General features: G+C 41.0%; 1 protein-coding gene across 2 annotated transcripts; it reads right to left on the reverse strand.

Moving 5' to 3' along the window:
* Positions 1–3,528: 3,528 nt before the first annotated feature.
* Positions 3,529–25,006, reverse strand: LOC145455214 (cullin-3-B-like). 2 transcript variants are annotated; one of them, XM_080333165.1, is made up of 16 exons: positions 24,665–25,006; positions 23,033–23,230; positions 21,974–22,087; positions 21,751–21,911; positions 21,582–21,687; positions 21,047–21,179; positions 18,793–18,888; positions 18,573–18,715; positions 18,033–18,209; positions 15,712–15,882; positions 14,839–14,946; positions 14,266–14,390; positions 12,929–13,178; positions 9,669–9,855; positions 6,198–6,343; positions 3,529–4,474 (listed from the first exon to the last, which is right to left on the reverse strand). In XM_080333165.1, the coding sequence occupies exons 1-16, from the start codon at positions 24,719–24,721 to the stop codon at positions 4,343–4,345; spliced, it is 2,304 nt and encodes a 767-aa protein (XP_080189291.1). In that variant the 5' UTR covers positions 24,722–25,006; the 3' UTR covers positions 3,529–4,342. The 2 variants fall into 2 exon arrangements, with proteins under 2 accessions (XP_080189291.1, XP_080189292.1); XM_080333166.1 differs by lacking the exon at positions 24,665–25,006 and adding an exon at positions 24,376–24,537.
* Between the last annotated feature and the right edge of the window lie 590 nt (positions 25,007–25,596).

The raw sequence follows: 25,596 nt of genomic DNA on the forward strand, positions 1-25,596 counted from the left end.
ACCAGATCACTACACCATAAGATTGAGATACAATGGATGAGGAAGATGTCGAAACGACTTGGAGTAGTCTTCAAAATCAGACGTCCAACTTGGGCATGAGGGATATAAATAAAAGGCATATGCTCGGCAAGTCGGTCAAAAATGGCCGTAAAGTTGCCTTTGGTCAAATGGAAAGTATGACGTAATCCAAATGCAGTGAGCCGTTCACTCTCGCTGTGTCCACACCACATATGACACTATGATGATACCAACTACGGCATAACAATCAATATTTTCGTTTCACTGGCGCACAAACCTGTAACAACCTGCTGTGATCCGAATCTCAAACCATCAGTATAATATTTTTTAGAGCCACTAAAGAAACTATGGTACGATAATGAATCCCGTCGCTTAACTGGTATGGATATGTCTAATAACTAGGGTTACCATACGTCCTCCTTTAGGAGAATTTGTCCTCCTTTTTCAGGTTTTTGAAAATGTCCTCCGAGGACGCCTAAATGTCCTCCTTTTTGAGATTTTGTCCTATTTTTTAAAAATTTTGGTCAAATTTATAGCAAAATTCGACTGAGATGCCGTAAATCAGCACCGACGTGACGCTCCGGCGGGTATTTCGGGAGCTGAGCGTGTACGACGTACGTAGTTATCCGATGGAACATCAGTCATCGCTTCATTGCCTTCCCTTAGCTCTGCAAGAAATGTCGCGGCGGTGCGGCAATCAATGAGCCATACGGAATCGAATCCGAGTATTCAAATTATGTTATAGTGGTTGTTGTCTGACCATTTGGACGGAATTACCGAGTGTTTGATTTCAGAGATCTGATGCTCCAGTCCTAATAGCTCGTCATTGTGTAATTAATTTTATGAACAAGAGTAGGCTACCACCCACAAAAATGCGAGCTCTAAAGCCAGTCAGCCATTGAATTTTTTATGTAAAGAAAGGAGGTCAGGGTAGTCTTTTGATCAGACACCCACCTTGGCCTAGAAAAAAACATGCAAAAATTCGTGGCATTTACACTAAATGAAAAATACATGACGAGTAATAGTTATAGCTAATCCTTTCGTTCTGCAAGCCTGCTGCATACACCGTCAGTCCGTCACATTTCTGATCAACATCGTATGTGACATAAGAACTGCCCAGTTGTTATAACCTAGTCCACAAGAAGTACCGACTCTTCAGTAAATCAGGGTCTGCATCACCCAGTTTTCACTGCATTTTCACTCATGAAAGTGATGGAAATATATCGGCATAATTGTTTCTACTTGACAAAATAAGAGACGCAAATTGAATGCAGTTTGGCTGGAAATCTGTTGAAGTCATTTAAAATTGTAACCACTTCAGAAACAGAGAAAATCCTCCCGAGTTCTTCGAAGAAGTAAAAGTACTTCTTGCTTATGTTTCAACCTCGAGATTCTGTAATATTCTTTGGGGAATCAATTCAACCTACTTCCCACGATTAATAGAGCCGGGCACAATGATGCGAGTGTACGCGATGCCGCATTCGAGCCGAACGACGAGTGAGTGACTAGTATAGTACACAGGACCGTAACTGCCGCACCCCAAACCCCCCAATTGGGGAGGGGACGAGCTCGAAGGGGTCCAGAAATTATTTCGTGAATTAGCATAAATTATAGGCCCTAGAGTATTTTTTGAAAATTTATGCGACTTTTTCAACTTTTTTCGCGTTTTGCGGGATTCCAAGTTGCGAAATATCTTGATTTTTGGTTATAATCTTCCCCCAAGAATAAATACGCAAGATTTACAGAATTGGGCATAGGATATCGGCGTTGGCCATTACCGCACCACGACGCACCAAAGACATATAACGAAGTTTTAGGCCATGTAACAAGCGACTCCAAGAAGTGTACCAGAACGATCGGCAGCGAGAAAACCTTTGCCGAAAAGGACTGCCCTTATGCTGACCGAAAACTTCATTATATATACAAAATACTGTCTTAGCAATCTGAACAAATACCATCCCGCAGGTAAAATTATATGCCAGTGAAGAAATACCAATTTTAAAAGGTGTGCGTCATCTTTTAGTTTAGTAGCCTACGTTTGGGCGATTGTATAAGTTTTGATATAGCAGACAGGAGTTCACGAAATAACATCATGTTGCGGAGTCATACCAATGGGCCATACAGTTTACAAGACACCTCACTCAGCTCTACCGGTAATTATCTGATTACGTGAGCAGGGAGGACAAGAAATTGATAGCAATATATATGCAATTCCCGAAGTTGTTGACCGATTTTATCATGAATTATCGAAAATTTTCGCGCTTCACGCTGGCTCGTGAAACAGTTCAGCTAATTTCGTGGCAAAAGGGAACGAGGTGATGGGGGTAGGTTTATCACTCTATAGGAGCCCGCGAGACCCATTTTGTTTGGGGGGGCTGAAGAAGTGCTGTTTTGTTCCTGGGTATACACGCCCGAATATGTTTAATTATGATAGAGGGTCCTACCTTTTCCAACACACCTCACCCAGCTCTACCTGTAAATCTGATTACGTGAGCAGAGAGAGGACAAAAATTGATAGCAATATATATGCAATTCCCGATGATATTGACCTATTCGCGATCGCATCGCAGCATATGAAACAGAGCCACGCAAGTCAGTGGAAATGACATATCCGAGTAGCCATCAACTCACAAAATCGTGAAATGAAATGTATCAGTTCCATTGCGCTCATTGCCCAGAAAATTTCTATAATTTCTTTACCTCGGAATCGAGAGCGTATAAGTAAACCCACGCGTGTCTTCGTCGTCCGGCTATATATGGTCGACAGGAAATATCATCGCTCTTTTTAAAATGCGCCGGGCATGAGTTGTGGAATAGTGTCTCGCCCGCTACACGACAGTCGTTAAGAGTTATAGGCCTATTACGAAAGCAAGCCCTTCGATGTCACCCAACAGTTTCAGAGAAGTGAATCGAACCCGTCTCAATCTCCATAATCTACAGTGAACTCTCGTGACTGGAGTCAAAACTATAAATGTCAAATCGACTGGTAACTTATTGGTTATAACCCTGCAAATCGGTCAGGATTTTTTCCCAGCCATGACCACGATTGAGAGACATTCTTTTTCGCCTGCACCATCGAGATGCTTTGACGACGGAGTTGCGATACAGCCGTGAGGTCATCTAGTCTGCGCCCCTGTTTTTTTCTCCTCCATGCTATCCGTGATTGCTGAGCGCCTAGCAGGATGGCTGGGGATACCGATTTTAGAGTCTTTGGTATGACCCGGCCGATGATCGAACCCACGACCTACCGACCGAGAAGCCGGACGCATAGCCATTACACTATCTCGCTCGCTTCTGGTTAGGTGAGTTTGCTCTAATACCAACACTACTAAAGCTTCACAATACTACCGGTAGTGCCGATTTTACCCAACGATTTCATCGCAAGTGCACCTGGATGAACAACCCTCTGTATTCGCAAGCTAATATCTATCCTAGGATTCCATCAGGACCTGGGTCTGACTCCACTTGATATTCCCCTCCAGACGCGATCGCAGATAACATGCCGAGAAATGGAAAGGTTAAATCACGTGTACTCAGTACTTGGTGAGAAAGGCGAGCATTGCATCACAGAAAGAGGGTAAAGGTTCAATTATACCGACAACACGACTTCCTGAACGTATCACCAATCATTCCGTTCGTAACGCAACCACATGACCAATGATCTCGTCCAAAGTATTAGCTTCAAACTTTTCAGAAATTACACTTATGATTTGATACTTTAACACGGCATAGGAAAGAGGCATCAATTCTTCCGGTACTGTCACTATAGGAAGGATGACTTTTATCGGCTGGAAATTCTGCCACAGCAACCATATCCTACGTTGTTATCCCGAATTCGCGTGTCAAGCCACCCAATATTTCGATGCCCAGATTTTATGACAGCTCACTCTAATTTCATCGGCTATAGCTATACCCCTTCAAAGAACATGTGTCGGTGATCGATAAGAGCAACGCGCACGCCGGCAGTGTAGACAGAGCACAAGCCATGCGTCACTATCAAAATTATTTACAAAAACATCGATCCAGCTCTGCGCGCAACAGCACCCGTTACATGCAAAAATTGCGTGGCATCAGGAAAAACGTATCTGCCGACGTAGCGTCACGTTCACAAATCGCCAGCGTTTGAAATTGGAAAAGTAGCAGGACAAGGCGACTAAATCCGTTCGCGTCACATCGAGATTTCACACGGTATCAGAATCGACATCGTCGGAAAAGCGGTTACCGGACAAACAAGAAAACAATGATACTAGAAAAGCGGGGGGGAAAGAAAGTATCAACCTAATAAAGAATATTATTGGACTGTCTGCGCGGATGGTCCGCCTTTTCAGGCGACGTAGTGGTACACTTTACGGTCGGTTTGCGACCGCGCCAAGTATTCCCGTTCGATCAGACCCTCGATGCGTTTCTTCGTCACAACCGGGCTCGGCATAAAGCGGTGCTTGAGTTGATTGGTCACCTGAATACGGTGAAATAACATGAAGCTAATGAGATATCCCGCACAATTGAATCAGTTCAAGTCCTTTCGGTGCAACTCGCAGAGGTGACCAAAGCAGTCAGCATAGTGATTTCCAAAATATGCCTAATCTGCTAGTAAATAAGGAGTAATCACAAAAGTAGCCTACTCAAGAGAACAGTTTCTAGAAGTGTATCCAGCCGAGGCGACGCATACTTTTAGTAGTCAGAGGTGGCTGTTTTTAATTTGTAAAACCTGGCATCGCGTTTAACGTAAAATGACCGATGGCAATGCTAGGTGCACTTTTCGAAGTTGTTCAGTTCTAATGTTTCAGGAGCTATTTCAGTCGGTGGGGATGACTGATGACTAGGGCGATTATTTTTTGACATGTCAAAATTTGTAAATCTGTATTTCGTTTGTATTCTAGATTTTGCACTGTTGGTGAGCTTATCATTTGATATTTTACAGCTTGTAGCCTACTTTATAGGCCTACCGTTGTAAACGGCCAATTGTCTGTTCATTGTGAATCAGAAACGGTGAAATAAAACAAATAGGTAGACATGGTGTTATGGTCAATGTACCGCAATATTCCCGCTGAAGATAGACTTTTTGGGCATTGCATCATTCTTATATTAAGAAGCGCATGATGAGAAATTGGGATGTACCAGCATTTTCAGAATGAAGCAACACGGTGTGTCGTCAGCAAACAACTGCTGCTGTTGAACGTTCTTTCTCTATTCTTGGTAAGCTTCTTAGTAAGGACATACACTTTCTACCCAAGAATGTAGGAAAGTATCTCTCGTTGTACTACAACAAATTTCAATCATTTCTACCATAATGCGTATTGTAACTACTGGAATTCTTCATAGGGTCAGATTTCGTGAAAACAGTACTTTTTTTCATGTAAAAATCCGTGTTTCACATCCCAAAACGTTTTTTTCAGGCCAAACTACTTCGTTAGGACAGCCACTTTCAACCAGAAATGAAGATAAGTGGTACAATGTCAACATTATGGTGGAAAACACTTAATTTGCATTTATTAGGTCAAAATTTGGTCAAAATTCAGTTTGCGTAGGTCAGAAAAAGTCAAAATTTTCATTTTTAGGTCAAAATTTTCTTTTTTTAGGCAAAAAACATCGTCCTACTGATGACAATTCTGCTCGGAAGAGACACAAACCTACTCAAAATCTACTTTATATCCGCCCAATTCGAGAGGCATTTGACAGATTATTACAATCCCCCAAAACAGCGATTTTCAAAGTGGACGACATCGCCCCCTGGGGATGTTTTGAGAGATAGTGGTGCGATTGGGAGCTAGGGTGCGATTGGGGGCGAACATGAACGAACGGTGGTGATTGGCGGACATAAAACTTTCAGTCACCGATATTCAATCAACTGTTCAATTTACTATCGATGTTGGTAGAAAAGTGTTTCAATGAATAGTGAAAAATATCAAATCTGGAAAATTTTCTTCACACCACATTACATCAAATGAACTTGCTTATGAATTGAAGTGCATCCAAAAACTAATTTTCACTCCACTACATCACATGTGCAGAAAATAGTTCTTCAGCATGAAAATACTGCAGAAGTAGAAGTACTTCGCTACTTTTAGGGGGTGGCGGAGATAAAGGTACGTTGAGCTTGATAACAGGGCATTGAGGTAAAAAAGTTTGCAAGTGCTGCTCTAAGACAAACGCATGCGGGAATTAAGATTTGGCCTCACCTCCGCAACCAACAGATTGTGCTGCATTTCCTTTCTCGACTTCATAATACGAACGATGGCGGCCTCAATTTCGTGCCGTCTGTCTTCGTCCACTTTTGTTCGCGTCTCTCGTCTTTCAGGTTCCGACTCGCCCTGTCTCGCCGCCACTAGAAGCAAAACATTGAGTCAATCGATGGACAGATATCACGCAGTGGCGAAGGGCAGCGATGTTGTAGAAATATTGTGGACAGGTCATACATTTTATCGTTCATGGTATGAACATATTATTAAAATGTATAATAAAATCTAAACGACTAGCTGATATTTACGCCAGCAAGTGTCTTTTATTCTTGGCTCAACCAAGGAGCATTGCATCATGTTGGGTCAATACTATCACCGATTGGCATTCATATTTCATCATGCGCATGCAAGCAGGAAAACAAATCAAAATTCAATTGGCACGTTCAGTATGTACTGCCATGTATCGTAACTACTAGCGATGGTGTGAGCCTCTGAAAGGTTCAGGTTCGTGTGAACGCGAACCTTTTTGAAAGGTTCTGTGTGAACGCGAACGTGAACCTCATAACGTCACGTGACGTCATATTGCCAATTACAACCCTACATTTCAGTGAATTGATAGCATATATTAATGTACACGATACCTATCGACGACTCGGGACACGTAATGCCACAATGCTGAAGTACATACTGACTTTTTAAACGTCGCCAAATGTATCAACTGGAGCAATCAAATGATATAATAATCCTATAAAATCAATATCTTCTGTCGCTTTGTCAACAATTTCGACGATGACTTGCAAGGGAGTATAAGCTTACGCCGCAACGGTCTAGGTCAGGCCGGACAATGTATTCGGTGTCTGGGTATTGCTACGTTGATGTTGAGCAGAGTGTAAGACGTGTTTTACCCCATTAATAAGCTATACAACAGTAGCCAACACCCCAATCGCATTTGGATTTTATGATACAACAAACATATGAAATCGAGATGGTCCCGTAACCCTACGCTTTTCGATATTTTACATCAGACAACGATATCAATTTCATTGATTGGTTGAATAAGCGTCATTCGCTGACTACCTACATCAGGGGTCGGCAACCTTTTGCTGGTCGCGGGCCAAATATCAAATGCACGACTCATAGGCGGGCCGGACTTCTCATACTACAATTCATACTCGCTTCGGTATATTACGCTACATTGCTCAATCTTAATCATACCAATTACAAAAATAGCAAATGTATATTCACACTTCAACAACACAGCATTAATGTGAAACTTGATGCTGCTTGCTTTTTGAAAGTTTTTTAAACATCTGGTACCAAGTCAGATGATGCAAGAACCAAAACATTTTCTAAATGGGCGTTGGAAATGCGTGATCTTAGTTTGCTCTTTCTATTGCATGGCTGGGCAAGCTGGGATAAAGACCACTTTCAAGGAGGTACTTTTTGTAAAAGTCAAGCAGCGATATGCTCTTTGTACGTAGTTTTCCCTTCAATTCGTCACTGAATTGCATTTCAATAAGATCATTTCGAAATTATGTGGGTATGTCATTAACTTTTACAGCAAACGGAATACTGAAAAGCCTGATTTATTTCGTAGAGAACGAATTTCGGAAAGTATTAGAAAAATTCAGTAATTAAATTAGTAGGCCGTGCTACAAGTCGGCATATCTACAAAATCAAAATAAGGAATATCAGCCTGGTGTAAATGACATTGCAGTCGGAGAACACCACAAATACTACAAACAAGTGGAGCCATTAATGACATGCCCAATAGTATGTAATTTACAAGCTGCGTAGTGCGTACACTTGAGAGCATTATACCGTATTCTACATCCAGTCGACCTCTTCTAAAATATCAGCCTGCAGCAAATTCATTGTTGTGATAACTATAGTCATCGGCCGAATGAAATTCGATATCTGGTACAACCCATCAGAGTGCCACATGATACACCCTTTAAAACAGTGGTTCTCAACCTTTTTTTAGACACGCCCCTCTTTTTGATAGTGAAAAATTTCGCGCCCCCCTTATCGTCATATCACAAAATCTATCTGGGATGCCAGCAACCCCAACAGATTGTTTGGTGGTATGGACGGCTATGGATTTTGATGAGAGAATAAAAACATATGAAATTGGGTCTATATAGAGAGAAAAACACGTGCATTGGAGGTAAATCGCGCGTAGCGCGAAAAATTTTTCCAGGTGACCGCTTCTTCGCGGCCCCCTTCAGATGTTTCACGCCCTCCCAAGGTAGGCGCGCCCCCCAGGTTGAGAACCCCTGCTTTAAAATATATGGTACACTATTGGGTGTACGCACTCGGTTGAAGAGCACTGTTCTTGGCAACTATCGTTAACTCTGTAGACAATATTGCACTGCGCTTAGTACGATATAATACCAGTATTCCGCCTACGCATCAGTTTTATGTCGTAACAATAGAGTAGTACAACGTACTTAAATTAGGGCTGGGCACAATGATTCGAGTACTCGATTCTGAATCGAGTAATTATTTTAATGATTCGAGTCGAGTAGCAGAATACGATTTTTTCGAGTACTGAAAGTACATGTTCCTCGCTATACTGAAAGTTGTTTTATCAACAAGAATTATTCTTTCGATACCATTTTCCACTGCGGAAGCCTTGAAACCTCATTGGCCGTATCGCAGCATACGATACACATAGTACTAAGCTACGACCGTAATTGGAAAAACATTTCCCAAGTCATGATCCTCCCACAACATTGTATATAACAAAGTAAAATGAAATCGGTAGGGTCGAAGAAATACCAATGTATCTTTAATGTGATGGATAACAGGCATTATGTATTCTTTATGGTGGCACAAAAGGTAAATATTCAAACTTCGGCACCTTACAATTTATTGTGACGTCATGATGTGTGATACTCGAATACTCGACTCGGAGCATTATACGTGATTCAAAATCGAATCACTCAGGTACTCGATTTCGTCCAGCCCTAGTACTTATATCTTAGCAATGCCACAATTTTTCTAAACAGGACACTATGCTGGCACTGAAGTTTGAAACTCAACAAGAAACGACGGGCCGTATTCTTGTGACAACTAATTATGATGCCGCGGGCCGGACGATTTCGCGTGGCGGGCCGGATCCGGCCCGCGGGCCGTAGGTTGCCGATCCTTGACCTACATGTAGCTATGTAGTATATTTCGCTCTTGATGTTGTGCGATTGCGGGTCAAGCATTTAGTGTTGATTTTTTATGCTGCCGGCGCTATGCATAGAGTGGCCCGCAGTTGAAAATGAAATAAATTTCAACCAAAGATGTTATAATGACGTGAAAATTGTAATATATGGAAAAGATTCACAGTGCAGAACCTACCAAGGTTCGTTTGTGAACGTGAACCTCTAAATTTCCAAGGTTCACACACAGAACGGGAACGTGAACCACACGTTCACACCATCCCTAGTAACCACATCCCAAACTAGTCGTGCAACTTACCCATTTGTATTTTGACTCTGTGCAATTTCGACGAGAACTCGTCGTTAACACTGAACGTATGACTCTTCTCAATGTCTTTGCCTCTCGGCTCCTTGGCCAGGACACGCTGGTTCGGCTTGCCGCAGGCCAGCGACTGTAATGCCCGTGTCAATTCTCGCAATGGTATGTCCGTCTCTTGCTGTAACTCCTGCAAAGCGAGGTGCTGAGAGTGGAGTCATGTCCAATAAAACGGCTCGTTCGGATATATTATTAACGCATACCACTGAGCTTACTTGGCCCGTCAACACGGGCAAGGGAATGTGACTTCACAAGACAGGGGGTTCAAACAAAACAAGGGCATGAGATACAGAGCTGAAAAGGGATCGTCACAAAATATCAATGACGTCGTGTTTCGAATAAACTTGAACGCTTAATTGCTAGGCAGACCTTTTAAAAGTTTGGTGAGCGGTATTTGGAAATGGAGGGGTCAATTGCACCCTCATCTAGTCAAATCCAAACCCGGATTATGCTCAGGCACAACGAGAAAAGCATTTTTTACAATCTTACATCTGGCGCTGGTAATTATTCCAATCGGTGTTGAATGTCATAATTCAAACAAATGTAAGTTGTTAGAATTATGACACGAATTCTGAATGTATGATGGAGTTTGTGCCAGGGCTTTGGAGCCGGAGCCCCGGAGCCGTGCATTTTCACGGGAGCTGGAGCCGGAGCTCTACCTAAAATTCAGCCGGAGCTGGAGCCCGTTATTTGAGGAGTAGCTCCGGCTCCGACCTATTTCATAAGATGCTATTATATATGCGACAACCACATCTGCTGATTTATCATAATTGAACAGCAGGCCTGAATTTTAATGCTGTGCACAGCAATGGCATAGACTGCAGCGGTCGGGAACCTATGGCTCGCGAGCCATATATTGCTCTTTTGGGTATAAGATATGGCTCTTTGCCAAATATTTATTATTGTACTGTATTAATCAATATTGCAGCGACTTGTTGGTAAATTTTCATCGCAGCCAGAATAATTATTCTTGTGGCAGTATAAACATGTATTTGAGAGGTAAAGACAATGTCGTCTTCAGGTTTAGGCTCGGTCCCCTCTTTTCAAAATCATCAAATTTATGTTACTGTCACGCCGGCGGCCAACATCACTCGCGAATTCTATGTACCCGGCTCGAAATCTTCAATTGTGCGATACGTTGATTAATCAAAGAGCATAGCAGACATGGCGACGTCCATGTCTGAACGCAGTTTTCAAATACGCATTGTCTTCCTGATCTACGGCACGAAATGAACTGTTGTGGATGTGAGTATTACAAACTCGAATTATATACAATGTCATAGCTATCCACGTTCTTGATTGGTAAGTATAGCCTGCGATAAAAGGTAGGCGTGTACCGCAACATTATGTTACGGCCGAATACTTTGAGAACTGAGAAGTCGATATATTTAGATTTTCGGAATCAGTGTGACAGTCCCATTCGATTAATATGAGTTATAATAAATTCCAAGCTAGTTACGATAATTGCGTTATCAATGGTGAGGCTTGGCCCGTCTGTGCCTTATCTCTCGTTTCGAGCTTTATTTTCGAACAGTAAATACCAGTTTTTACAGAGAAAATATGGCGCACACGAGGAATCCCATGTAGTGGGTTCGAATTAGTGCTACCATGACGTCACAAATTTTCAATTGTGACTTAACAGTGGATTGGCGTGTATGGCTCTTTGGGAGTTGAGATGGAAAAAATAGGGCCAATATGGCTCTTCGGACAAAAAAGGTTCCCGACCACAGGCATAGAGTAAAGAACGTTCTAGTGCAACTGTGATGTTATCAACGATTGACAAGTATTCATTATGACGTCACAAGCCGGCATGGCGGCCCTATGTCTTCGTTGATACATCGGATGTTACTGACGGCTGACACACTCCGGATTACTATAGACAACTAACCTATGGGTAGATTAGTAATCTATATAGACCAGGAATGGCCAAACTTTGCGGCTAAAGGGGCACATGCAATTGACGAACGAGTGCGCGGTCCACTAGCCGCGTCATGCGGGTAAAATTTTCAAAGTTTATAAATAAACTAGGTCAATAATATTATTACTTGAGTAGGCCTATATTTCGGGTCTACTGTATACCGCCCACTAGGCTCAGTTTGCACGGACAAGGACACGACTATTCGGCGTCTGGCCACATCGATATCGAAGGTCTCCGATAACATGCGACAATCAGTTTGTGCCTACATTTCACCGTCGACGATCTTTATGCGGGGGGTAAATTAGGGTAAATTAGTTTTTTTTTCATTTTCAGTAGGGGGTAGGCGAACAAGCAAGGAATCATGTGACAATTAAACACGCGAGGCGTGAAGAAAAATTTCACTACTATTTTAGTTTATTGTAATGTACGACGATTTACTGAAAATGTGACTGGACCCTGGGTCTGCCAATGCATCGGAACTGATATTTTAGTCATCAACATCCCAAGTGTCGCAGCCAGACTTGTAATTTTTGGTTGGAATTGCAAGTTCACAATCTGAGCAATTCATTTTCGATAATGTAATAGGAAATTACCTCGCGGGCCACGCAAAACTCTCTCCACATTTGGCCCGCGGGTTGGCTACCCCTGATATAGACAGGCCCATTCGATAATTTCAGAGCCGGAGCTGCAGCCGGAGCAGTGGTAATAATGCGGCGCTGGAGCCGGAGCTAATGTATGATAGAAGAAAGCTCCGGAGCCGGAGCTGGAGCAGTTTAAAATTACGGCTGCTCCAAAGCCCTGGTTTGTGCGTACTCGCAAGTCTGATGTGTGCATGATCCGATACTCGATATCAAGTTATAGGCTATATGGCCCTGGAGCATACCTTACATAATTCAAAACCAGAAGAGGTCAGCACCGCTACTAAAGTAGAAGAAATATCGTAAATTTCTACCCTATTACAAATACACGGAGCAATTTTCAATACCCTCACCTACAGCTCGAAGTGAAAGAACACAATGAAAGGAGTGGAAATTACTCATGTAACATCAAGAAGTAGATTCAGTCAAGGTGTCAGAAGTAAAACCTCTACTACACAAAACCCATGATGTAAAAAGCAAGTAATATTGCTTCAACATGGGAAAGAGGTCAAAACCATAGTCCCTTGAGGTGCTACAATTAGCCAAAACCGACTCGAGTCGGCTGCTTTGAAAAGCAGTAATGCTCCGTTGAAAACTATTCACCTACTCGCTGTGCGCAATATTTCCTTGCACCATGCAAAACGTACCTCAAAGTTCCACTTCTCTCGGTTGTTAAAGAGAAGCAAGATGACCATTTGCGACGTAGTCACTTGCAGGATATGTCTGCGCGGCTGCGGGGCACGAGACGTCGTCGGTTCCCCGCCGTTACCGTCCACAGACGAAGTGCTGGCGGACGCCTTCACTTTGGGCGCTGAGTAGAAGGTCGCGTTCAAGTCCGCGTTGCCCATTTGCGGCTGAAGGGTGAGCTGCCGGCCGCTGTGCTTGCCCAGGTAGAACCTGATTGTCAAAAAGGGTAAGCAGGAGTCATCAACTCAAGTGAGAGAATATAGAGGGTTAGATCGCCATAGATCAAAAACAAAAGGACAAAAAGGACATTAGCGTAGTGGTATGTTCCACAGCTGCAACACCAATGGGTTGCGAGTTCGAGTCCGACCGAGGTCGACTTCAGAATTCCTACCTAAGTGTGTGAGGTTTATCTAGGCTCTTCCTCGCCATCTCATCCGTATAAGCGGTGTCTTAAAAAAGCCTAGAAGTGGGCCCTGCTACAAGTCACTAAATACGGAATCGTAATAAAAAACATCAACCTGGCGTAAAATGACCAATGTAGTCGAAGCATCACAAATATCAAAACAGCAATAGCCTAATGATGCCAAAAAATGACCACATTGCCAAAAATAAGGACCGACTTGAGAAATCAGGAGATCGGGACAACGTAGTTTTATCAAACATTGTCCTTCAAAATAAGGACAAATCTGAAAAATAGGGGCGATGTGGCGACCCTGCTATTCTTCAAATAAGGAAAACAAATTCAGGCGCATTTCCAGAACTTCAAAGCAATTATTTGAAGAGCTGGACAAGAAATAACCGATAAAGGATGCATGTGCAGTGCACAACTGTATGCTATGTGAAATATATCGATATTCCAAGTCAAGCGGTCGCAGATTATACTTTTCTGACTCCCGATATTTTTTTTTACCTCTAAAGACCGGTACCAATATTTCATTCAAAGTGTGATGTCGACTCGATATTATCAATAAAGCGATAATCGGTCGGGTTCTAGTCGTAACAGTAACAATGACTATAAAGTTAAAATAAAAATCTTGTTAAGCGTCCACATTCGCATGCTTTTGCAATATGTTTTTCAATGTTGAGATACAACTAGCCGAGGTTTTGATGCTCCAATGGCAGCAAAACTTACTCGAGTACAACGAAAACTGATCAGTAACCACCTCTGTATACAATTCCCTATTTTAGTCAAAACTCAACAGGAATGTTTCCAAATCTAAAATCTCTCACGGACGATAGACATAATACGTATTCACTATCAAGTCCTCAAAAGAGAGCGTATATTTTTTGAGAATACCTTCTGAAAACGTCGAACGCATGCCTGGGGGCAGGCGGTATATTGCAGTTGGGGTTGGAAGTCTGCGTCGGCCAGCAACCTGTCGTGAGCACTCGCACGTTGAGATCGACGCCTTTCAACGAGGTCTGCGCAAAAAGAATGTCTTGTCACCGGGGATTTCATTACCAACCATGAGATGAAGGCATCAACCCAATGAATTTTGTAGCTATCCACACGAAGAAAATGGTGTCTGATAGACTCTTTCGTGCAATTTATGGAAATCAAGTTTCGACATGCGGTCAAACTCTGATCAAATACTGTTCCACCCATTCCAATATTCATTATCGTAAAACGAGCTAAGTCCTGTTTCAAGCAAATGAGACGCGCTTTCCACATATTCTGATCACTCCTTTGAGTTCTGACAGCAAATCATTTTATGATAACCCATAGAGCACACGCGGAAAAGAAATTGCTGCATCATGGTGATAGTTCCATTAATTACAGTGTGACAGTGTGAGATTCGTAGCAACGTAGCTAAGTAGAAGCAGTATCATTGTTTGGCAAAGATTTATGGAAAGCAGAAAAACCACATACCCCAGTGTCTTGGATGTGTTGCTTGAACTCTGTGTTGGTAGAAGTGGAAACCTGCATATCCTTGAACATCCCTTCCAGTTTCGACGTGAATTGGCATCCGCATTCGTTCTAAGATGAGGACGCAAATTTCTCACAAGAATTAGGTTTAAATAGTAGGATTAGTATCCTGTAAAATACATATGTGATGATGCCACCGTTATAACTGTTATTTACAATCAGGTGAATCTGGCACATGGACAATTTCGACATAGCCAGGTTGTATATTTTTGGGAATATTTGAGGCTTTGTGGCTGTATGCAACCCTGTTTCCAAAACCCAGTTCAAAGACAGTGTGCAAATTATATCAAGATTCCGAAATTATCGCTCATTGTTGGAATGTTGGTGCCAGTGAATGGTGCTTCTTTTGCAACACAGCATATAGCCCATGATAGATACCAGCATGTGTGACATGTGCGCTCAGCCAGTTTTACAAGACCGATATGTATTGAATAAATATGCATGCTGACTGTAATGATATTACAATGCCAGCCGAAATCATTATGACGGCAGCCAAGCTGTTGTATTTACGATCTCGCTGCTGCCGGAATTATCACCATAATCATTGAAAACGTAAATGGGTGCCAGCAGACAAAGGGTTGGTGTTGATATTAAATATTCTAATACACAATGTAACAAATTCAATAAATATTAAAATAATATAATAAGAATGATTAAAACAACTGGAAACAAGTGACAGACTAATGTCAATATCAAAAGCGACGTTATGAAATGCAAAATTACAGAAAAGAAAACATGATACACCACTTGTTGGTATTGTAAAGCTTATCAACTCGAATTGCACTCGGAACAAACAGTTGAATAGAAGCTCCCCACCTTGAGTTTGGTTATCATGTTCTTCTCGGAATCGTCGGAGATACTTTTGTTCCCCAGCAACCTCCTCGCCAGATGCTGTTTGTAATACCGTTCGAAAACATCCTTCTCTTGCAGAAACCGGAAGAGGACCATTGTCTTATCCAGAACCACTTCCACCTCCTGCTCTGACATCTATCAAAACACAAGAACACGACATTACACGTCGTCGGTAGCTAGGATTTCACAACGTTTGCGAGTACAGATGTTCAACAGGTGCTTCGGTCCAAAATGACTAAATTTAAGCTCAGGCTGCATCTTATCTCAATTGTTGTACATTGTACATTAGGGCTCTTCAAAAATGACTTTTTTTCTCAAATCGTACTGGCTACTTGATAAAATTGTTAGGTTACATAATTTAAGCCTACACACAAAATTTGGTTCAATTCCAGCCAGTAACCGCTTTGCTACAGGAGAAGAAAGTTTCCATTTTCTAAATAAAAATAAATGATAAAAAAATTTGAAAATTTTCTGTTCACCCCATGAAAGTGTTAAGCTGTCTATAGAAACGATGTACACCAAATTTGATTCAATTCCAACCAGTGGAAGCGGAGTTATTGCCGTCGAAAAATTTTGATTTGAATAAAATAGTATAGTGAGCACAACTATAATAAATAAACAAAGAATCAGTCACCGTAAATACTATTTTATTCAAATCCAAATTTTTCGACGGCAATAACTCTGCTTCCACTGGTTGGAATTGAACCAAATTTTGTGTGTAGGCTTAAATTAGGTAACCTAACAATTTTATCAAGTAGCCCGTAGGATTTGAGAAAAAAAGTCATTTTTGAAGAGCCCTATTGTACATTCACTTTCACTGCCTTGGCTTGTATTCAAAAATTTGATACTTTTGGTCAGCGTATTCGTTGATCGAATGAACACAACTATTAACTTATCAAATATCACTTCAAATAAATCAGAGTTTTAACAAGTGGAAATGTTAGAGGCGTATAGCTGCACAGTAGATCGACTTCCTGCACGGGCAGACCGAAACAAAAAAATTTGTAGCTAACAATCTTGTAATATTTATCGTTGCATGTTACTACTCAGTTACATGTTGATCCAGATAGATGAAGCCAAGACTCGATCTACGGCTTATCATTGTGCCATATGTCCAGTGATAGACAGCAATAGCAGGATAAAAAATTATTGGGTGATAAGTGCGATACAATGGACATCAAACGATAAAGTAATGTCTTATCAAACATTAGCTGAGAATAGTAAACAAACCTTTGCAAATCAATGCTTTATAAAATACGATAGTGTGATTTGTCGTGATTGCATTTGTGTCAAGTCTAGTAATTACCGTCAAGTAATTACCACAAAAATAATTATCATTGAAATGGTTTGTTAAAATTGAGTTTAAGCTTCCACAAGTTATTTATAAACACCAGCGAAAGCAGATGCACACAATAGCAATTGGAAACAACACCAGTCAACATCAGTCATCAAAAATAGTCTCATTATTGTCATCGAATAGCCTATACAGTCGAGCTGTCATGCGTCAGCTCATTGCCTATGGTGGATACATTTCAAAACAACCTAAATCGAAGTTGATAGAAAAGCCCACAGAGACCGAGCCCATACACTTTCGCCTATGTAACATGATAGTTTGATTCAATCATCATATGGTCTTTTGTGTTTATATTATGAGAGCATGGCGTCATATGCCAGATATATGACTCAGTATTTTTATAGGTGAAATGTTGTGGTATCAAATGTAAACAGAATCTTTGTGCATTGGTATCCACATCAAAATCAGTGACCAAGCCCAGCCGAACCCTAGCAACCCTATACGCCAATTCTGGGTTGGCCTAGATATTACCACCGAAATTAGAACATGAACAAACATCAGGGCCAAGAGCAGCATTACCAAATTCAAGCAGCCGTTAAGACATATTCCTGATTGATTTGACCCATATGACTATGTACTGTATGTAGTCATCGTCTGTTCAGAGAAAAGACGGATACATTGGGTTATAGTGATAGCTTTACCTTTCTGTGTTAGGAAGGCACCATCCATAATTTGCCCGAAGCAATTTCTCGACAACTGCATTTCAAGTTTTACCCAAGTCAAGTTACATCGACTACGAATTTTTTATCCCAAAAATTGCCAACGACTTACGATTATTACATCGTAGCCTAATTCTGAATTGTGTTTTGGCACTTTTCATAGCTGATTGCCATGGTGATGAAAAACAGGATCACAAATTTCAAAATTTAACCACTCTGATGACAGCGTCACAACATTCCAGTAACCGAGTAGAAATCGTCAAGCGTCCTACCCCTTTGAGTCCCTTTTTGAGCTTGTCGTCGACGAACAGCGAAAGATATTCGGGAGACTTTGGATTCTGATTGATAAACCATTCGAAATCGGAGCAGATCATTTTCTTGAAAAGTGGCGAAGTCTTGAACGATTCTTGGTGGAACATGTCGAAGCGGTCTTTCAGGTCGAGGAGGTTCTGGAAAATCGTGTGCCGTCAATGTCTGGCGGATTCTCGGGCACAGGATATAAAAATTTTGGGGGTGCAGATGAAAAATGTTTATTGGCACGGAAAACCACTGAAAATAAGAAAAAACTTCCGGACACAGCAAACAATTTTTTTTGTCATAGAAAACCGAATTTTTTGGGAGACACAGGCACAGATAGCATCACATCGCATCACAGAAAACAATGTTCTTCCAGTTACAGAAGCAAATTTATTATGGCATTAGAAAAAATATTTCGAGGGCAGAGAAAACAATTTTTCGCCATAGAACACTGAATTTTTCGGAGGGCACAAAAAACAATTTTTCAACCGATACAGCCCTGACAAGAAATTTACCTGAATAAATTCCACGGCAGACTTTCCCTCTTCGTCGGATATCATGCCTTTACCCTGCTCCCGCAGATACTTGCTGACGCAGTCCCTCAGCGTCTCCGGGCCCATTTTTACGCGCTCAAACAGTTGAAACATGCATTGTAAATCTGCGAACATAACATCGGACGTCAACGAATGCCACATAGCAGACCTCGGTTTGACTTAGTAATGGAAAGCTATTCACCCTCTTTCTTTTCCTGCATGAGCATTTGTACGACGCCGGAATTCTCCATGTCGACGATCGTCTTCATGTGCTTCTCTATGAGTTCGGTTTGGAGCACTGCAAAAGATCACCAACACTGGTAATGCGCAGACAATATCAAAGTAATTAACGTTGCTTCTCAAAGTAGAATCAATGCCGTAAACTTCTCAATAACAAATAGATGTAGCAATTTCAAAGACCACTTCAAACGGGAGTAAAAATAAAATAAGACTAAGGGACTCCTGTTGTTGTGGTATTCATGGTGTTTGTCGAGTACTAAGGTCATTTACACCAAACCAATTTTCTTCATTTTGATTCCATAGCTGGCGACTTGTAGCACGGCCCACTTATAGGCTTTTATAAGACACCGCTCACACAGATGAGATGGAGAGGAGGAGCCTACTACTACTACTTGAGTAGTTTCAAAAAAATTGATTTGGCCGAGAGCAGGGTTGCAACCAAGTCACAAGTCAATCTCTCTTTTATAGTTTTGACTCGAATCAAGTCGAGTCATTTTTAGTTCATCACCAAGTCAAGTCCGAGTCCAAGTCAGTGAGCAGAGGGTCGAGACCGAGTCATGGTATTACGAGTCGAGTCCAAGTCATTGCGTTGACTGCTCAGTTTCGAGTTCAGTCTTGTTAAAAACACCTGTGAACCTTAACATTCTGTTTGGTGATATCGAATGGTTTACATTTAAAATATACTAATTTTCCTCGCTCTCAACAGTTTCTGGTTGAATTTTCAAGTACCAGTACCAATAGGCGAAATACCAACATTGTAGATCCTTTACTATTCTTCGAAATTACAATGAAATGTCGTCTTGGGAGTCTGAACTCGAGTCATGAGACTTCGTCCTCGTAGTCGAGTCTCTATTCTATATTATGATAATCTCACACACAAAATTGATGCAAATTATCCCAAATTGACTTCCAACTTACAAAATCTTAAAGGCAAAAAGTAAGTAGTTTTGACTAGAACTCTGATAAAGTAGTAAAATCAACCAGTTAAGTACTGAAAGTAGGCAAAACCAACTGGAGTACTCCAAAATATCAGTACTTCATTGCTAACCACCTCTGGACTAGTGATAGCATAGATTACAAGCCAAAACGATACAAGCATCGGTAGCTTATGGTAGCTTTTAAAACCCTAATTCAATCAAGACGAAACCCGCATATCTCGAGCACAACCGGCCGGTAACACTAATCCGTCAATTTTCAAATTCCACATCGATAGGAATATTTTTCAAGTTTTGCACCGTCATGCATCACACAATATATTACGGCAGATATTTTATGTCGATTTGAGAATCGCGTTGTCGTAACAGCAAATAAGGAAATTATGGAGCACGTGGTCACGCCTCTGACTTCCAACAAACCGGCATTGATTAACGCCTGGTTTATTACAAATATACAACTGCCGGCTTCGTTTCAGACCTGGTATCCTTTCAAATCATTTCTAAAGTCATAGTCAGTGCAAATTCCAAAAGGAACCTTCGATTATTTAATGGCAAAGTTGCTTAATTCGCACTCATTCATGGCTGCAATCGCCACAATATTGTCATTCAATGGCAGAGCTGCTTAATTTTGACAGAGTTCCAAGCCAGTATCAAAGCTGACTATGATACTTTCAAAATCCCTAAGTAAGCAACTTCTGTACCATACCGGTTGAATGAAATTCAGAGGTGTGGCCATGTGTGCCACGATTACCTTGATTGCATGACCAGATGAATAATAAACAAAATCGATGTTAGAGGGCAAAATCTACACATACAAGGATATGCAACAAAGAAATCATATTTTATGCTTCAGTAAAACATTAAAATCTGTTCAAACACGTAATCATACATAGGGTTAGCGATTTCACGGCCAAATTGTTACTATCTAGCCATATTTTCGGATGGTTGGCTGCGAAAAATGCCAAATTATATTTTGATGTGAAAATGGAGATTTTATGGCAAAATAATATAGAGCTCACACACCGAATGGCACCTAACTACTTTCCAACTGTTACTTCGAATGCAGTCATGATTCATTATAGTCAACGAAGTCTATATGAATGCACCAATGCTTAATTCACCATCCCATGACATTCAAAGTTTAAAATTACTACTTCTAAAAATACCTAAGGTTAATCGAGAGATAAGACAATGAAAGCACAATTTCCCTCGTGATATCACTGAAAGGCTACAATTTGGTTATAGAAATTGGCATGACTGGCCGCCAATTCGCTTCTATACCTTTGACAATTTCCTCCTCGGTCGACGGATCGAAATAATGCCTCGCTCGTTCGCCCTCTTCGTGGATGCGCGCCTCCACTTTTTTTATGTACACCGACGCGCTATTTTCCGCCAGAAAATTTTGGCTCTCCATCTAGGATAGAAGAGACAGCTCACAACCCAAAAGGCAACGGGAAAGAGAGTTTACTACTGAAGAGAGCCAGAGGTGGTGACTGCATGTGTGGCTAGCAACTTCAGTAGAAGTAGAAGTAACATCATGAATTGATACTAAATACAATTAGAAGTGGTGATTTCCAAGAAAGTATAAAAACAAGTATTCTAGGCCTGCGTTTGCCTAAAAAAACTTGAAATTGTCTAGTAGAAGTGAAGTACCGGTAGTCTAAAAACAACCAATAGAGTGAGTAGTAGAAGGCAAAACCTACTCAAATACTCAAAAACGTGGTAGCAGGGTATTGGTTACTGGCCAACTCTTTGAGGCGAGCACCGTCCTCTCATTCAGCAAAATGGAATTGTCACACTGTGTTCAAAAAATCACCTGATAAAATTCCGCCGACTTCTTTAAAAAGTCTTTTTCAAATTCCTCGACGTACACCTCCCTGCCCAAAGTCACCAGCATCATACAGGCGTTCCGAACGGCACCCCTACAATAAAAGGCGTTGCGTTTTCGTTCACACCGACCGATATTCGGCCTCTCAACCACCTACCTATCGACAACTTCGCCTCGTCTTTCGCGCGCGACCTTATCGAGTAAAACTTCCTTCAAGTGTTCGCGAATGGAAGACTCCCGAACCACTTTGTCGCGGAATATGTTCAGACCAAGGGTGTAGACGCTGTCGACGTTGTTTTGCGAGACGTAGACACGGTCCTAGCAACCAGAAAAAAAGATTGACACAAGTACTCAAATGAAAGAAAGAGATTGCCGCTTACCATATACATCAAAATGTCTCTTATCATAACCATGGACGTCTGATGATCGTTCCACGCCGTGTTTAGAGTCGGTAGAAAATAATTATTCAACGAATCCAAGACATCTTGGCGTACCTTGAAGGGGCAGATAAATTATTAAAGGCAGCGCGAAAGCTTCCGAGTCAAGTACCATAATTCGAAAATAACATGTATCAAGCTTGCATATATTTGAAACTGCCCAGCACGACTGCTACAGAGTCTTTTGATTTGAAAAAACAATACATCAGGGACTGTACTATTTTAACCTCCATCTAATTTCGTAACTTGGTTTTACTATACTCCCAAGCGAGCAATGGTTTAATAGTATTGGATTTAAAGAATATTTACAGAGTTGAACAGAGATTGAATGTGTCTTCTCAGTTACAAAAATATTACTCCCCTTAAGAAATGGCAGTAAAGTGATATGGAAGCTATGTCCTGTGGTAGAATGAATTTTACAGTTATATACATCCTGGTGGAGGGGTGGATATCTATCATGTCCCTTCAAACTTTTCGTTACCGCCTGGCAGTTATGCAGCGTGTTATTAAATAATCATATATTCAGTTAGAAGTTGATTTGGGGAGGGAGGCAATTTGGACTGGTTGTGAAGCACTGCATACTAGTCAATCACTCACAGAATTGGTGATATGTGCAGTTCAATCATGGCAGTTGAGGAAATAATAGAATTTATCCTTTGTAACCAGTCCCAAGATGCTATAAAATTGCTGTAAGGTGTCATTCAAAATGATATGTCATATCTCTTTGTTGATGTTCTATTTCGGGAGAATTCAGGGGATTTTTGATAATTTTCCAGTGAAAATTCTGAACCCTTAAAAAACATATATAATAGCTCCGCCGATGGACACAGCTGCATATTTCAGCAACATGAGATGTTAAATCCATTTCATCTGGAAACCACTCTCCACTTGAAAATTTTCGGATAATCAGCACGTGCTAAAACTGATGTAAGCAAAACAGAATCCACGCAAGTACGAACGTGGTAATCTTCTATCTCTCACATCATAGTAATCGATACTCACTTTGTTGACAAGATGCTCCGTAACTACATCTCTAAGTCCGTTGTACAATTTTTCGCCGTGCTTATGCAAGACCATGGTGTAGGCGTTGCGATACAACTCTTCAAAGCTGAGGCCACTGTTGTTCTTCTTCTGGATTTCTTGGATGGCATTCTTCAGAAGATCCCAAATTGTGGTCACGTACTTCTCATCCATTGTCATCTGTCGAAATATTAGACGTTGTATTACAGAATGTATCAAGGTAGGAATCATAAAAACAATCTCACTGCTTCAACCTTAGAATGGCTCGCTGAGTTGCAAATCCATAAAGAAATCATTCTTAATAACAATGATCAGACACAAAAATAAGTGTAACAAGTCACAAATCCTGGTGCTATCGATGTCAATTTTGAAATTCTAGTATGAATTAGGTATCTGGACACAAAATTTCGAATTTGTTTTTCATAGTAGGCTACCGGTATTTGATTGAACTAATTGAGAACGTGGTAATGTTTTGGGAAAAGCAATCATGTAGCACACTGAATTCCATGCATTATGGGTTGTATTTTACAGATGAGCTAGTCGAAAAACATGGGACAATCGCAATAAAATGTAGTCGACCAATTGAAGTCGGTGGCGCCTTGCATTACTGATATGACTGTAAACCGTAGGCCTACTACATGGCGATTTGGACTACATGCAGTATCTGTAATATACAGACCCCACCTTTGGTAAAGTAGTTTTGTTTATATAGCCTACTTATTTTACTCCAAGTTTTGATTTAATTTTTGTTGAGAGGAAAGTAGTTTTGCGATGCATTTCAATCACTTTTACGAGAGCACAAACTAGCTGACGCCAGATGAGCCTATGGATACAGACAGACTAGTTCAAATCTCTCGCTATGAAGAACAAGGTGAATAGTCATTAAAGACAATCGCTCTAGCATCAATGTCCATCGATTAAATATTCAACATTGCAAGGAGTTGAAAATATTAGTTTAATGACTCGACATTATTCATCATCATCATCATCATCATTGGTTTATTTGCAATTTTATCAGTTCAATACACCACAAAAATGCGATACAATGAAAAGACAGGAAGATGTCGAAGCGACAAGGAGTAGTCTATGGAATCTGACACCCACCTTGGCCTAGGCGATGTAAAGAGGAGGCATGCACACTGAATGAAAGTAAGGAAGATAGTATAGAAGAAGAATGCGACAAGAAATAGGGCGGCATGTCATGGGAAGCGAATTTCCCTCATATATTTATTCACAACTTTATTATCATATTATATTATTATTACCTGTTTTAGTGATGAAACAGAGAACCACTGCTCTAGACACAATGTTATATTAAGCCTTACCTGGAAGTTGAAGTTGATAGTGAATGTTGAGGACATTTTGCCTATTGGTATTCAATATCATGTAAAAACTCAAATACTTCAGATTGGGGGTGTTTTTCATAAACTACATCTTGGTGGGAATATGCTATCAACTTGAAAAAAGCTTCAAGAAGTAACCCAATAAATTTAAATTGCGTTCGTCATGATAGTGCAACAGGTAGTGTGACATCACACAGGGTTCAATGGCAACAACAATTCCTCATTGTAGGCAAGCGACATAACTGGAGTAAGAAGTCATAACAGCACTCACGGGGAAAGCACGGATCCTCATCTTGGAATCTTTTTTGGTTTGCAGGCGGGAATTCATAGTGGATGTCCAAAGCAGCAGGCGGCAAACTTTTCAGAGAAATTGGGCGAGGGAACGTGACAAAGGCGAACAGTCGCCTGAAGCGGAAGTTAACAATCCTCGCCGATGACAGCCTACTTCGCCTTTAACACCACGTTTATAATGCGACGTCTTCGAATTCGCAAGCGGTGACACTAGTTCGTTACTGTATGCTGAAATTGTATCAAAAGTCTCTATGACGGCGTAACAATTGATCAAGAACTGGAAAGACAAGCAGCCAGTGTCGTCATCACAGCCTTAGAAAACAGCTTGACAAAAGTGCCAATCCGGAGATGGAGTTATAACATCCGGATATACCGGTAGATTCATAATGCATACTAAGATCACGAAACAGTGCCAAGGACGTGTAACAAGTAACAACTGCCAATAGACAATAACATAAATTCATTCCTTACAGGGCATCAATAGCTACTGACATCGATCATGAATCAAAAATAGAAACGATATGTTCGTGCTGTGATATATTAGGCTTACCATACGTCCTCTTTTTTGAGATTTTGTCCTCTTTTTTTAAAATTTAGGTCAGAGTCAGAGCAAATTGCGAGTGATATGCAGAAGTGAAGCTCCGGCGGGTATTTCGGAGTGAAAAACGGTGATTTTAGCACTGAGCGAAAAGATGATCTTTTTTTTAGTCAACCGATCACTAAGTGGGGAAAATTCACCGGTTTTTGAGAATTCTTCTCCGGTTTTGCAAGTCTGAAATTTCTGGAAAACTTTCCTCTTTTTAGATTTCCAAAATATGGTAAGCCTATGATATATATACCATGACAATATCATTGGCTCGAGGGAGGAGCATGATTTTTGGTCCTACCTAAACAACAAACGTATCCAAAAGT

Source organism: Botryllus schlosseri, chromosome 14 (assembly GCF_051294905.1).
Source record: "Botryllus schlosseri isolate E-star chromosome 14, Bs_hap1, whole genome shotgun sequence".
In the NCBI taxonomy this organism is placed as follows: domain Eukaryota; kingdom Metazoa; phylum Chordata; class Ascidiacea; order Stolidobranchia; family Styelidae; genus Botryllus; species Botryllus schlosseri.

Bases quoted from the DNA above. Each gene is read 5' to 3' on its own strand.
- LOC145455214 (XM_080333165.1), bottom strand. From the start codon at position 24,721: ATGAATTCCCGCCTGCAAACCAAAAAAGATTCCAAGATGAGGATCCGT. The intron at 14,947-15,711 runs GTGGGGAGCTTC...TCCTCATCTTAG, and splicing joins ACATGATAACCAAACTCAAG to AACGAATGCGGATGCCAATT. The intron at 6,344-9,668 runs GTAAGTTGCACG...TTTTGCTTCTAG, and splicing joins CAGAGTCAAAATACAAATGG to TGGCGGCGAGACAGGGCGAG.